Here is a 13,443-nt window from a genome sequence, read left to right as displayed (position 1 = left end):
TGTGTGTGTGTGTGTGTGTGTGTGGGGGGGGGGGGGGGGGGGGGGGGTACTGGGCCTCCCCAATGACCCATCTGACTATTGTTCAGCAGAAAAGCCATTTCTGTGGTTGCTATAACAACCATAATACACTCTTATCCATGTCCCTGTGCAGCAGTACGAGATCCGATTCTTTGAACTGTATTTACAAGAAGAAGAAATAAAGGGCTCATTAAATTATTATTTTTTTAATCAGGGTGCTATTCGATACAAGTCAGCGTGGGACCAGAAAATGTGTTTTCATGAGCACAGAGTAATAAGAACTATTATATTTAGGGCTGCTCGTCTTACAGGAAATGTGAACATTAAGCACCCGTAAGTAAATACTATTGAATACAATAGGCAGAGGCCGAGGGGATAAACAGTTTCATTCAGTGCTCACAGAAGGCAGGCAGTACATCTGGTACATCAGGTCCACGGCTGTCTTTGTCTGCGGCCGCTGTAAAACCTCCACCCAGAGCCTGAAAGCCCACCAGGTGTCTTAAAGTCTATGGGCCACCACATTCACTGTCAAGTGCTGTAGGCTGCAGTTTCTTTTGTATTTAGAGATTCCCCATTTTAACACCCAAGGGCCCATTGGGGAGCTTTGAAATCTACCATTTAGACTTGCATTAAATATTTTTTGTTATTATTCTGTATGGATTTTAGGTTTATTCAGAGATTTGAGAATTTTCAGTGTCTGACAATATATTTTGCTGTATGCCAACACCCGATGTCCTCGTTTTTTTCATTCTCATGCAATTTTTGCATTAATGTGACTTAACGTGATCAATCAGGTTTTCTAGATAAATTTCTGCTTTGTTGCAAAAATCATGTCAGCATGATATCATGCTAACACAGGCGTGTTGCAGTCATTAATGTTTTCTCATTCCGGCCTCAAAACCCAACCATCACCTAAGATGTTCTCGTGGACCTGAGGTTAGTACTTATTTCATTCCTCAGGCTCTCTCAAATAACTTGTTACATATATTTCACAAGTTTGATATTTCCCAAAGACTTTAGAGCCGATAAATGAGACCCTGTTACAACAATGTGAAGTCGGGACTGTGCTGTTGTGTAGCCATTACTTCTCATAAGCTAATTAGAAGTGAGAGAGGTCTGATATCCTGCACCCCCTCTGCTCAGCACGTCCCACCCTGTAAATCTTTATGGCCCTGACCCAGATGCATCTCAGATTTGAATGATTGGCCCCCTGTTGACTCACAGCTTGATGTGGACTGCCCAGCTCTCCCTATCTCTTTGTTTATTGTGTTGCAGATTCTTTAAGTTTGACCTCATCATCCCCCCAAACTATAATTCCTTTACATAATCCCATCAAGATTTGGAAATTAAGAGCAGTTAATTAGAAGAAATTAATTTTTTCCCTAACAGCTTAAAAAATAAATAAATAAATAAATAAATAAAAAATAATAAATAAATAAAAATTATACTTGTGTATATATATATAATATAGTATATATATATATATATCTATATATATATATATATATATATATATATATATAGATATATATATATATATATATATAGATATATATATATATATATATATATAAAACTTCAGGTCTCATATTAAAGTAAACTGGTAACTGTTATTGAATTGTTAACAAATCTTGCAATAATAGGAATTGTTATTCCACAGACTTATTATATTTTTTTAATTGTGTGTCTGACTAAAAACAAGAGTGAGAAGTGGACACAGTGGGGTTCTATTCATACAGTGAGTCCTTGTTTCCCCCAGCACTCTATTGTTTATTGATGAAGGCAGTTGTCATAGTCATGCAATAACAAAAGCCTGACTATTGCTGTGTTTACATCTGCACAGGAACCACTGGGCAATTCTCCATTAAATTACAGCCATGTGTGGGCCACTGATCTCTCCCCTCACCCGCTAGCCCCTGCACCACAGACACACACACATTCACACAAATCCCACACTCAGGAGTGAGCTGGATATGAAACTGTTACCATCACTGACCAAGACTTAAAAAGCAAAACTAACATTGTCTTAGTTTTGTTATGTCAGAGCCTGAAATTGTCCAAAATTGTGTCTGAAAAGTTACTGCAATCTGGGCAGAAAATTGGTCTGAAACCAAAATAAAAAAATCCTGACCAATAGAGTTGAATAGAAGTTGTTTGTGGAATGCTGTAGCACATAATCTCCTCCCTACCCCCCCTATCCTCTCAGTCAGTGGTGTGAGACAAATAAGCACTCATCTTGCTATCTCTAAAGACACAGGTCTAGTTTAAAGAGTCTTTTATACTTCCTGTTACACCCAGGTGCCATAACAATTTCAGGTTAAACTCTTTTCATGGAAACGGGGTTGTTAAATTTTAACATTTTAAAATCAAGGAAAAACATATGTTATTTATCCAAAAATAGTTAAAAGACCTATAAAAAAAAAACATCTTAAAGTTAGATTCACAGCCAGTGGCCTGTGAAGAATGCAGAATGCACAAATAAGTAAATATTCTTTGTTTAAAAGCTTAACTGCTTGTATTGCACACAGATGTGCCTTGTTTCTCTGAAAGATTCACATGTGCACCGGTGGTTTCCACACTGCAGATTGCATGTTGGACCTGGACTGAACCTGGACTTAACTTCACATTCACAGCAGTGACAGAGGAACACCCCCCCCCTCCCCCCCTCCTGCCTTCAGTAAATGGGTGTCAAAACAGCCTTTTTAGCATCCAGCTCTGCACCTACAGCATTCTGCACAGTGAAGGTCAAATAAGTGAGGGTAACAATAAGAGCAATGCATTTTTTGAGCAGAGGCAGAAGTGAGAAAAGGAATTTATTAGAGAAAATCCACTATAAAGGCTGTCCATATCTGTGGTGAACGTTAGCCAGCTGGCTTATGTGACAGGCTCCACATGTGTATGCTTTTCAAAATAGAAACATTCACTGGGAAAAACAATATCGGCACAACCAGCAAACATCCAATACCTTTCACCTCAGTGCCCTCAGTCTCTATTCTAGGCTGATGCTACCAAACAAAAGGACTAAATACACATGTTCATGAAAAGGAGGACATTGGAAAGGGTGTTTGCTGATCAATAATGAAAACAGTTGGGCGCTATAGTAATTGCAGAGAGCCACTATACTTGTATTTCTAGATAATGCCATGTTTACGTGATTGAAAATCAACAGTGGCAGGGAAAATTACTGTATAGTCTTAAGAAAAAGGCCTCATTGATTGCCTACAAGCGGCGCTCACGTTGCGATATGACAAATATGAAGGGGAAAATCACTGGACCTAGATATAGTTCAGGTAACAAAAAAGGTCACCTGAACTGTTTTCATTTGCTTTTCCTATCCTCAGCATTGCTTACCCTTTCCACGGGACTCAAGTCTTGCATGAAGAAAAAAAACAAACTTTTCCCTTTGTCCTTTGTGTAAGTTTAATGACGTTATTTATGACTACAAGGGAGGAAATGTTTTAAGGGGCACCTGAAGAAAGCCATCAAAGGATAAAATAATAAAACAGGATCTGGGAAATACGCTCATAAGAAGTCCTGATGTTAGTGACCAAGAAACTGGTCAACCATTAAAAGACTATTTGTGGTGTCCTGCTGTTGGGAAAACATCTAAAAGGGTCAGACAGCTTAGCTTTTTTTCTTTTTCTTTTAGGTCTTTACATAGAAAAAAAATGCCATTTGTAGACAGTTAATTATTTGCAATCTAACACTTGTAATGTAATCAAGGAGCTCGCTGATGCACTCACATCTCATCATGAGTGTTGGTGAGGGTCATGACAAGTTGAAATGTTTGCGTTTTCAGAAAGATTCACAGCCGTGATGTCTAAAACACAATACTTTTAATAACAAGTTGTGTCTGATATGGCTTTTCCTCAAACTCACATGCACATTAGCCTCTCAATGAAAAGCTGGAATGGCCAATATGAAATATTTCAGTGGACACAATATGTCTCCGTCTCCAGTCAAAGGGCCTTTTATGTGCTGTGAGGCGTCAGGTTTTCATATCACAAGAACGCACAAAAGGGGTTTTTGTGTGTTTGTTTGCAATTTTGCAAAATAATATAAACCTGTAACCATTCCTCAGTGGATGAAAGTGAAAAATGTGTTTTAGACTTGAATATACAAGGAAAAAAATAAAACATAATGTAAGGGCTTGAAGCTGTTTAGTTCTGATTTCACAAGCGTCTACTTAAATCACTTCATTGGACAACAGGGAAGAGTGAAGCAGACACTTTTCCACAAAAAAAAAAAAAAAAATTTTGCTTGTTTTGACAGCAGCACCGATTGTCACACTGAGGTGAAATAGCTCACCCTCCACAGATTGGTCTGCGCCTTTCATCTTTTACTGAGTCCTAAAAAACACATGTTCAATTCACAATTCCTCAGCAAGTGTCAGGCTGTTATTGTTTGTCCGCAGCGAGGGTCGTCGTAAAGCTCATCGAGTGACACATCTGAGAAACTTAAAGTCTCTCCATCCCGCAGCGCTCGCTTGTGAAAAGCAAGGAGGGATGAAAATTAGGTCAGGATATAGAAATAATAACTCGGTAGTTACTGTCCGAGGCTGTTTTCAAGCTGCCTTGTTGGCCAGTTATGAGACCTTCTGTCACCAGTGTAGATATACTATTGTCAGATGCATGACCTGGTCAAGGACACAGTATTATGTTTGCTCTCTGTGCTCGCTGCCTCTTCTACTGCCGTTTCTCTTTTCTCAAAAATTACATAACTGAAACTGAACAGTGCAAAATGATCACTATGGATTTCAGGCACCAGCAAACACATGTAGCTTCCACAAAACAGGTCAAGAATCTGAATGTCTAGATGGTGTATTACAATTTTACAAAATAAGATTTTTTTTTTTTACCTTAATTCTCCGCTCTGTTTAATTATGATTATTTACGTATAAAAAAAAGCAGTTTTACAGCTCTGCACAGTTTGACTTGTATAGATTGAATGCTGAAAAAGCGCGTATTCAAGTATGGTTTCTTATTGGGGCAATAAACTGTCTAGACAACACTCCCCTCTTTTTCACCTTCAGCCAGTCCCTTAAAGGACATTTGTTTATTTGAATATAATGGCGAGTCTTTGTCTCACACTTATCAGTTGTGGCATTATATACAACACTTACTGAGGCATTTTAGAGTGATAAAGAATGGTAGAAAGGCCAATATCACATATCAGCTAGAGTTACTGGAACTTTGCATACGCCTGTCTATAGGTCATTTAAATGAGACATTTTATTTTCTTAAATGTTCATTTGCACTTTCTGCTACTATGAATAACTCTTTCATGCATACAGCCACTTGTAAAAAGTGAAATCCAGATTACAGATTTTTTATTAACTTGTCAGGATATAAAACAAGCTGATCCAATTCTCACATAGGAAGTTAAATAAAAATCCAGCCTTAATTGTAATGTTTTGTTTTATCCCTTTGTTGGAGCTTTTTTTGCATGAAGCATGAATATGCTTGCCTTAACTTGCCCAACAGATTAAAGGTTCTGCATTTATGTGTCAGTTGTGCTTCCAGTCCTTTTATAAGCTTTATGTCTGCATGTGTGGTGCTTCTTTTACCTTCAACATACATAGTTTTATCCAAAATACACTTTTGTCATACTTCAGTGATCTTTCTGTCCCCTATAAAGCAAAAGTTTAGTATGTCCTTGGTATGCCACGCTCCAAAAATAAATTCCTGTCTGCATGAGTGAATCTGCGAAAGAGAGAGCTACAAATAGGACACCAAGGTTACACTACAACCGTGCGATATTTTTCTTATACTTTGCACCTTAGCGATGCAGACTGCACATATTCACTGAACATACAGTACTCTTTAGAAATCCAGTGGGTGACTGCTGTTGTGTGGTGAGCCATAAACATGCAGGAGGTGATCACTGTGCTCTGCATTAATAAAGGTTCCCCCTTTGTAAATTCTCCTTTGTGATGTGTAGTGAACTTCCTGGAATGTTTTTCGGCACACCAACTGTGCCAACAATGTGAATGCTAATGTGAAGCAGGACCAACAGAGTCATTCCAGCATCATCCTGATCCCATAACACGACCCTTGTTTTTCTTTATTTCCATTTTTTCCCCCCCCCGACATAACAGCATATTTATGGGGAGTATTTGGAGCAGGAAACACAGTGGCAGATTCAGCATCTTTAATAAATGATGCATCGCTGCAAATGGTTAGCCATCCACAGCAGTTAGGGACATCACCTGGCCTATTTTTTTTTTAAACCACCAGTGTATTCATAATAATCTAGTGAGCTCCCCCTCAAAACAAAACCACACATTTTGAAGCAGAGACATGGTAGCTGCATAGTGAAAGAGTAGTTTAACTGTTTTGCATTCTCATTAATTCAGATATACCCCAAAAGCTTTTATTTCATGTTTGACTCTATTTCCTGTTATGGCTTAACGGTATCCTTAGATGACTGTGTAGCCTCCATTAGAGGAGGCAAAAATACTCCAACTTTTTGTATTTGGAAGATCAAAATCTAAACCCTTGCCACAAAAACAAGTATATACAATAATTAAAAAGATGGCAGTGACACACATATGTATGCATATGGCAGTAGCCCATATTTTGATGAGGATAAACTGACTTTCTGTACAACTCTTGAGCCACTTTTCCCTACAGGAACATCATAAATAGCCTACAGTGATGTGTTGCTATGTAAAAATGTTGAGTTTCTTGGAAAGGGATGGGCAAAACTCATGGACAATAAGTTCCTGTAATTAAGTTAAATGCCACAAAGTAGGATTGGATTACTATTTAAGGTAATATTCATATTTCGATCATTTGAGTGCAGACAGTAATGTGCTCGCTTGTTTCTTTCTGTGGCTGGCAGAATATAGTTTTCATGAAAAAGAAGCGGTACTATAAGTTGGTTGTTATTAACCCTGCCTCCATCCTGCGCTCCATCCACTAGCATGGCTCCTCCCGCCCCCTTCTGGCACTCCGCTCCTCTCCATCAATAGGGAGCGCATTTAAATAATGTGCGAGCGCTTGGATCGGAGCCAATCAGCTGTCAGGGGACCGTGATAAATCGCAATGCATTATTGATAATAATAATTACGTTGACATGCGCATTTCTACTTCAGGGGTTAATTTTCCGAGCCAAGAATCTGCTGAAGAAGGGGAGGAAATTTGTCTGTAACTCTCTGCTCCTGATGGTTTGCACCATGTCGCGGCGCAAGCAAGCCAAACCGCAGCACATCAACTCCGACGAGCCCGGATCGATAGAAAATGGTAAGTTTACGCGAAAGATATGCTTGTTGGCCAAGGGAGAGGGGGAAAAAAAAAAAGAAAGTAAAGTTAACAAATAGGGACGACACGCTATCGACACTCTGTTTAAAACTCCGGCGGCTGCTTTTACAATCTCCTTCTCGCACTTTGACCTGTTGCTGTCCCTCTGAACTGACCAGGGCTAAAACTTTAGCTGCGAAGCGACGCATTGAGAAATCAGGTGCTCCACGAGGGTCGCGTTTAAAATGCAACATTGTAATCTTTTAAAGTTTTCACAAAGCTGAATCCCGTCGTTAATCCGTGGCTTTTCGTGTGCTTTTTACTCTTTATATCGCCGACTTTATTCACACTCATAACTTGAAGGTGTTTCGTGGGCTAAATTAAAGACGGTAAACCCCTTTGAACTTTTTTTTTTGTTGATCCATTGAAGGGCATGTTGCTACATGCTGGATTTAAAAAGAAACTGCCCACTCTGGTCAGTATGCCCGTCGTGTGCAGCTTTATTTCATTCACATATATTGCCAACTGGTTTGACTGTTACATTTTGATTGGGTTTAAAAAAAAATTTTTGCGCAGCACCTTTGACTCCTTACACTGGATTCCCACAGGCATCGTTTACAGTTTATTCTGCTGTAATTATAATACCCTTACTTTCCGCCAATTGTAATAAATTATTGTGTAATCTGGTAGAATTTATCTGCAAATCTGCGCCAAAGCTGAAGTTTGAAACAAAGGTCCCCAAAACTGTATGAAATATGACTCTGTAGTAAGCCGACCTTAAAGGCAATAAATCCCCCCAGTTTAATGCATGACTGTTTCCTTTCGTACATATGTGGAGAGGTGGGGGATGGAGCAGTGGCCTTTTTTTTTTGTGTGGAGACTGGGTGGGGGTGTGCGTTTTGGTGTTGCCATAAGCAAACTACAGCGCTGCCCTCGTAATTAGAAAACTCGGGGTGGCGATTTTTGTTTTTTTTTTTTCTTTTTAATGAGTTGCAGCGTAATGTGACTTATATCAGCCATTTAGAGCACAGAGCACTAAAAGATGACGTTTGCGTACAAATCTGTCCCGCATAAATTGAATATTCAGCTCTGACCTCCTCATGTTGTCCACTAAAGGTGATCAGAGGAGGGTCATGCGCCGTCAAGTGGCGAGCGAGTGTGCTGCCTTCTGTAGCTACTCAGCGATGGATCTGTTCTGATAAGGGCACTTTTTAGTTTTTAAATGCTGCTAAACTGGATTCCTTTGTGCCTTTTCAGTCGCGTTTAACTCCATAATGCGCAAAGTGTGTGCGCGTGTGTGGCACAGCCATGCGTACCGTTTCCTCGTGGATCAGAGTGTAATGCGGTTCTCAAATTTTTCCTGACACCGCCTCTATGCCGCCTGGTGAGTAATTAACAAGTCCAGCAGATCCTTGGGCAAATGCAAACAGGTGGTCTACCCCCCCTTCTTTGCGACATTAGCATTTAACAATACACCAGTTGTGAAATGGCCTCTTGGTTAGCACACAAATTTAAATTCTCACTTGGAGCTTATAAATCTTTCAAAGGTTGTGAAAATGCTTGGAGGTTTTCAAATCAGTCTTTTTTTTTTTTTTTTTTTTTTTTTTTTTTTCTTTTTTTTTCATAGCTCTTCTATTTTATACTAAAGACATCAAATTTAGAGTAAAAGTTTATATTTATTGTTGTGAAATAAGATTAACCTTTAAGTGGATTTTGGGAAAAATATCTAATTTACTTTTTTTAGGGCAACTAGTGAGTTTCTTGTTTCAGAATCTAACTTATTTAAGTGTAATTTAATACTCAGTCTGTAGGTCTTTGTCTCTCTGGACATTGTTCTGGGTAGTCAAAGATAAATGATTGCCCTCTACAGGCCCTTTGGACAAAAGAGCAATTCACAATTTTAACATCCCCGTGCAGTTACCTAGAGAGAGTGGACAAAACAAGAGGAGCTCTTTTTAAAGATGACGTGAGCCAGCGAACTCTGCAAATACAGCCCACAAAATCAGTAAACTTTAACAGCCAATCTTGGTGCATTAACAAACCATTGTAGCCACTTAGTTTTACAATAACTACATTATTTTATTTGGTGAATATTAATTGGATGAGAAGTATTCATTTAAATACTCTGTTCTCTCGTTAAAGGGATTCATCAAGGTGATTCCACTGAGGAGACTGGAAGCGAAGTAAAACGGTTCAGAATGGATGAAACCAGAGTGTGCAACAAGTGCTGCGCTGAATTCTTTGATGACGCAGAATTTCTTGAGCACGAGAAAAGCTGCACAAAAGTCAGCAAGTGGTCATCATGAAAGATGGAGACAGCGGTGAAGAGCCTGAGAAATATTCACAGGGTTCTTCTGAAGGCCTTACCAGCGACCATGATGACAGCCACTCCAGCAATCATTCCCCATCACGTGCCAATGCGGAGCAGCTGGACAGAATGGAGGAGGACTCCAATGCGAATGCAGAGGATTCTGGACATCAGCATTGTGGAGAGATGTCTGCTAGTCCTGAGATGACTTTCCAGCCGTCCCTAAAAATGCAAACTTCTAATGTCACTCTTGAGACCATGGCTGACACTAAAGTGGCCGTCTCTCAGCATCCTTCAAACATGTCTTCAACTTCATCACAGGATGCCATGCAGGCCATCCCAGTCATCTTGGAACAGCTAGTGTGCCTCCAGCAACAGCAGCTACAGCAAATCCAGCTCACAGAACAGATCAGAATCCAAATAGCCATGATGATCCCACAGGGTCTCCGCTCGTCAGCAGAGTCAACGGCGGACCCCCTGAGAGCCCTTGGTGCGCATCTCTCACAACAACTGTCTGCTGCTGCAGCACTGATAGGAAAAGAACCAGCACTCAGAGCCTTTCTGTGGAGAAACTAAAGCAAGGTAAACTACCTCTCCCCACTGGCATCTCTCCCTCTCTGAATACAGGAATGGGTTCAATGAGCGCAAACACAGACATTTTAAAGGGTGCTCCAGATTTGACTGGCTGTTTACCAGTACTACTGCCACAGTCTCCAGGTGTTCTGGGTTTCCCTAACACCTTCACTGGTGTCCAGGCAGGGATGGAGTCCTCCAAAAAAGTGAAGCCAAAGATGCTGAATGTCCCACCAGAATCAAAGAATGGGGATTCCCTATACAAGCACAAGTGTAAATACTGTGGAAAGACTTTTGGCAATGACAGTGCCCTCCAGATTCACTTGCGTTCTCACACCGGAGAGAGGCCCTTCAAGTGTAACATCTGTGGAAACCGTTTCACAACCAAGGGAAACCTCAAAGTTCACTTCCAACGCCATAAAGACAAATATCCTAACATCAGCATGAATCCTCATCCGGTACCCGAGCACCTTGACAATATTCCCACCAGCAGTGGCATTCCCTTTGGTATGTCTGTACCCATGGACGAGTCAAATATGACTGAAATGAAGCCTGTGCTAAGTCACCCAGCAGCTGTCTTCAACCCATCAGCCATAGCAGGATTCAAAGCATTTGATGGCTTTGGAGGGGACCCATTTTCCCAGAGACCCTCGCCAACAACAAGTGATGGCTCCCCAAATGTTTCCTCTGTCTACGGCCAAGAGACAGGCCTGGATCCAATTCAGAAAGATCCTAAAGAGCTGCTTGGAGCATTGCACCATATGAATGGTAATGCCCTCTCAGGAGAGCAAAGCTCTGGAACAGCAAAACTTCAGCAGATGGTGGATGGCCTGGAGAAGAAGACTGGTGATCCCAATGAGTGTGTGATTTGCCATAGGGTACTGAGTTGCCAGAGCTCCCTCAAAATGCATTATCGCACACACACTGGCGAAAGGCCGTACAAGTGCAAAATCTGTGGTCGTGCGTTCACCACAAAGGGCAACCTTAAGGCTCATTATGGTGTGCACAGGGCTAGCACTCCTCTTAAGATGCAACACTCGTGCCCGATCTGCCAGAAAAAGTTCACAAACGCAGTGGTTCTGCAGCAGCACATTCGCATGCACATGGGTGGGCAGATCCCCAACACCCTAATGCCAGAAAACCAGTTTGAAGCAGCAGAAGCAATGGTGCCTTCTCTCCCAGAGGAGAAGCCTATGGATGCCAGTGGGTTTGAAGCTAACACGGAGGATCATGAGCCGGAACTGAACTCCAAGACAGCAAATGACTCCACAAATTCCCTGTTAGCTGCCTCTGAGGAACAACCACAGAAGCTCGCAGCCCCTCCAATGTTATCCAGCCTAGATGTTTTGAAGAGTCTCTCCTCTGCGCTTGCACTGAAACGACAGAATAGCACTACTTCAGAAAGTGAAGGAACATCCAAAGAATCCCCACCAGCACAGAGAGAGCAGGAGTATCAAAACGGCCGTAGCCCAGCCATTTCTGACTCTGCTGCGTCATTTCGCTCCTCTTCACCAGTGAACAACGTTAATAGCAAATCTCCTCAGTCTGCCGTTGAAGAATTTTCCCACAGTGGGTTAAAACCAGAATCGGGTGCTATTAAAGATGAGTCAAGTGGAGCCCTCGACCTCACAGCTTCCAGCAGCTTCACCCCAAAGGCGATTAAAGAAGAACCTGGTGTGCCATTTATGAATGGAGACTATGGTAAGTATACAAGTTGAGTAAAGCATGTTAGATGCAGCCATCTTGAATGCATTCATCTCATTTTTCAGTCTCTTGTATCAACAGCTTCCAGTAGCATGCCTTTCATGAGGATACCATCGACCCTGGCCAGCCTGGAGATGAAGATTCCCCCAGAGAATCCTCTGGGCCCTCACAGTTTGTTCAGCTCCCAAATGACTCAGGGAACAGCCATGCCCTCCTCAGTTTCCCCCGCACCGCGACGATCAGCCAAACCGCACGTGTGCAATGTCTGTGGCAAGAACTTTTCATCTGCCAGTGCCCTGCAGATCCATGAGCGCACGCACACGGGGGAGAAAGCCTTTCGCCTGCCACATCTGTGGCAGGGCTTTCACCACAAAGGGAAATCTAAGGTGAGTCATCACTTGTCTGAGAAATGGTTTAATCAGGCATTTACAGTCCACATGTATAGGACTAAAGTAGCGTTTTACTTATAAATAAATGTCTTGTGGTGTTTTTTAAGGTTCATATTGGCACCCACATGTGGAACAACTCATCACGGCGTGGCCAGCGTCTGTCTCTGGATAATCCCATGACGCTGATGGCAATGACGTCCGATGCTAAGATGATGCCAGAGATGATGCAGGCCCCCAAAGAGCTGGTAGCTCCTTCGCTGAACTTTGACCCGTCTCTGTGGTGAACCAGTATGCTACTGCTGGCTTCAGTGGTGGCCTGACATGAAGACCAACGAAATTTCTGTTATCCAGGGAGGTGGCATTCCACTCCCTGGGAGCCCTGCTGGTGGGCCCCTGATTGGCTCCACTGGAGGCCTCATGAAGATGGATGGATCCCACTCAGGCTTGCCTGCCATTGTGGCTGAAATTGAGAAGAATGGCTCAGAAAGTGTGCCAAAATCACAGTTTCCACATTTCATGGAAGAGGGCAAAATTGCAGTTAATTAGGCTTTTTTGTTTACTCTCTTCCCCCTTAGTCATCAGGTAATCACCACCATTCAATTCGTGAATGTCTCTTTTCTTGAATGAGGTACAATCAATATTCAAAGAAAACCTTGTTGATTTGCTGTGTGGTTAAAAAATTTTCAGTAACTTCATTGCAGTTCTCTTCCTCCTGATCTCAGCGATTAAGTGTTATTTCTAGTCGAATCTGTATAACTGCTAGGGATGCACCGATACGTCAGCCTTGTTGAAAGGACGTTGCCAAATAACTTTTACTGATGGCTGTGATTAATGTCTATATTGTTGCATCAATTTTGTGCTGGTTAGATGTTTAAAGATGATGTGATGAAGCACTGAAAGACTTCTAAGTGGTTCAGTTATAATCTCATAATGGAGATTTCTCTGGTTCCCTGGTACAGAGGGGGGGGGGGTGTAGAGAAAATAATAAATAATATAAAATATCACCAGCCCAGAATTTCACAATTGGTGCATCCCTAATAACTACTGTATGGTTGTTTTTTTTTTTTTTTTTATATTTCATCTAATTATATATGCGGGTATTTTTTTTTTTTTTTTCTTTTTCTTTTTCCAGTGAGTTGTTTTGCTGTCTCTCCAGAAGTTGAATGTATAACTTACTTGAAACTGCTTTAATTCAAGACTGTCTCCTTGA

General features: G+C 41.3%; 1 protein-coding gene across 1 annotated transcript; it reads left to right on the top strand.

Annotated features, from left to right (window-relative positions):
* Positions 1 to 7,195: 7,195 nt before the first annotated feature.
* On the top strand, positions 7,196 to 12,820 carry sall4 (spalt-like transcription factor 4). The gene is given in 9 exon segments (XM_030734114.1): positions 7,196 to 7,262; positions 9,402 to 9,542; positions 9,545 to 10,102; positions 10,105 to 11,841; positions 11,926 to 12,173; positions 12,175 to 12,234; positions 12,341 to 12,514; positions 12,517 to 12,550; positions 12,553 to 12,820. Coding segments are annotated over 9 exon segments (3,246 nt in total). The 3' UTR covers positions 12,780 to 12,820.
* The last annotated feature ends 623 nt before the right edge of the window (positions 12,821 to 13,443 follow it).

The sequence above is a fragment of the Archocentrus centrarchus genome, chromosome 7 (genome assembly GCF_007364275.1).
Source record: "Archocentrus centrarchus isolate MPI-CPG fArcCen1 chromosome 7, fArcCen1, whole genome shotgun sequence".
In the NCBI taxonomy this organism is placed as follows: domain Eukaryota; kingdom Metazoa; phylum Chordata; class Actinopteri; order Cichliformes; family Cichlidae; genus Archocentrus; species Archocentrus centrarchus.
The sequence above is the reverse complement of the archived record's forward strand: the minus strand, read 5'-3'. Positions and strand labels throughout refer to the sequence as shown.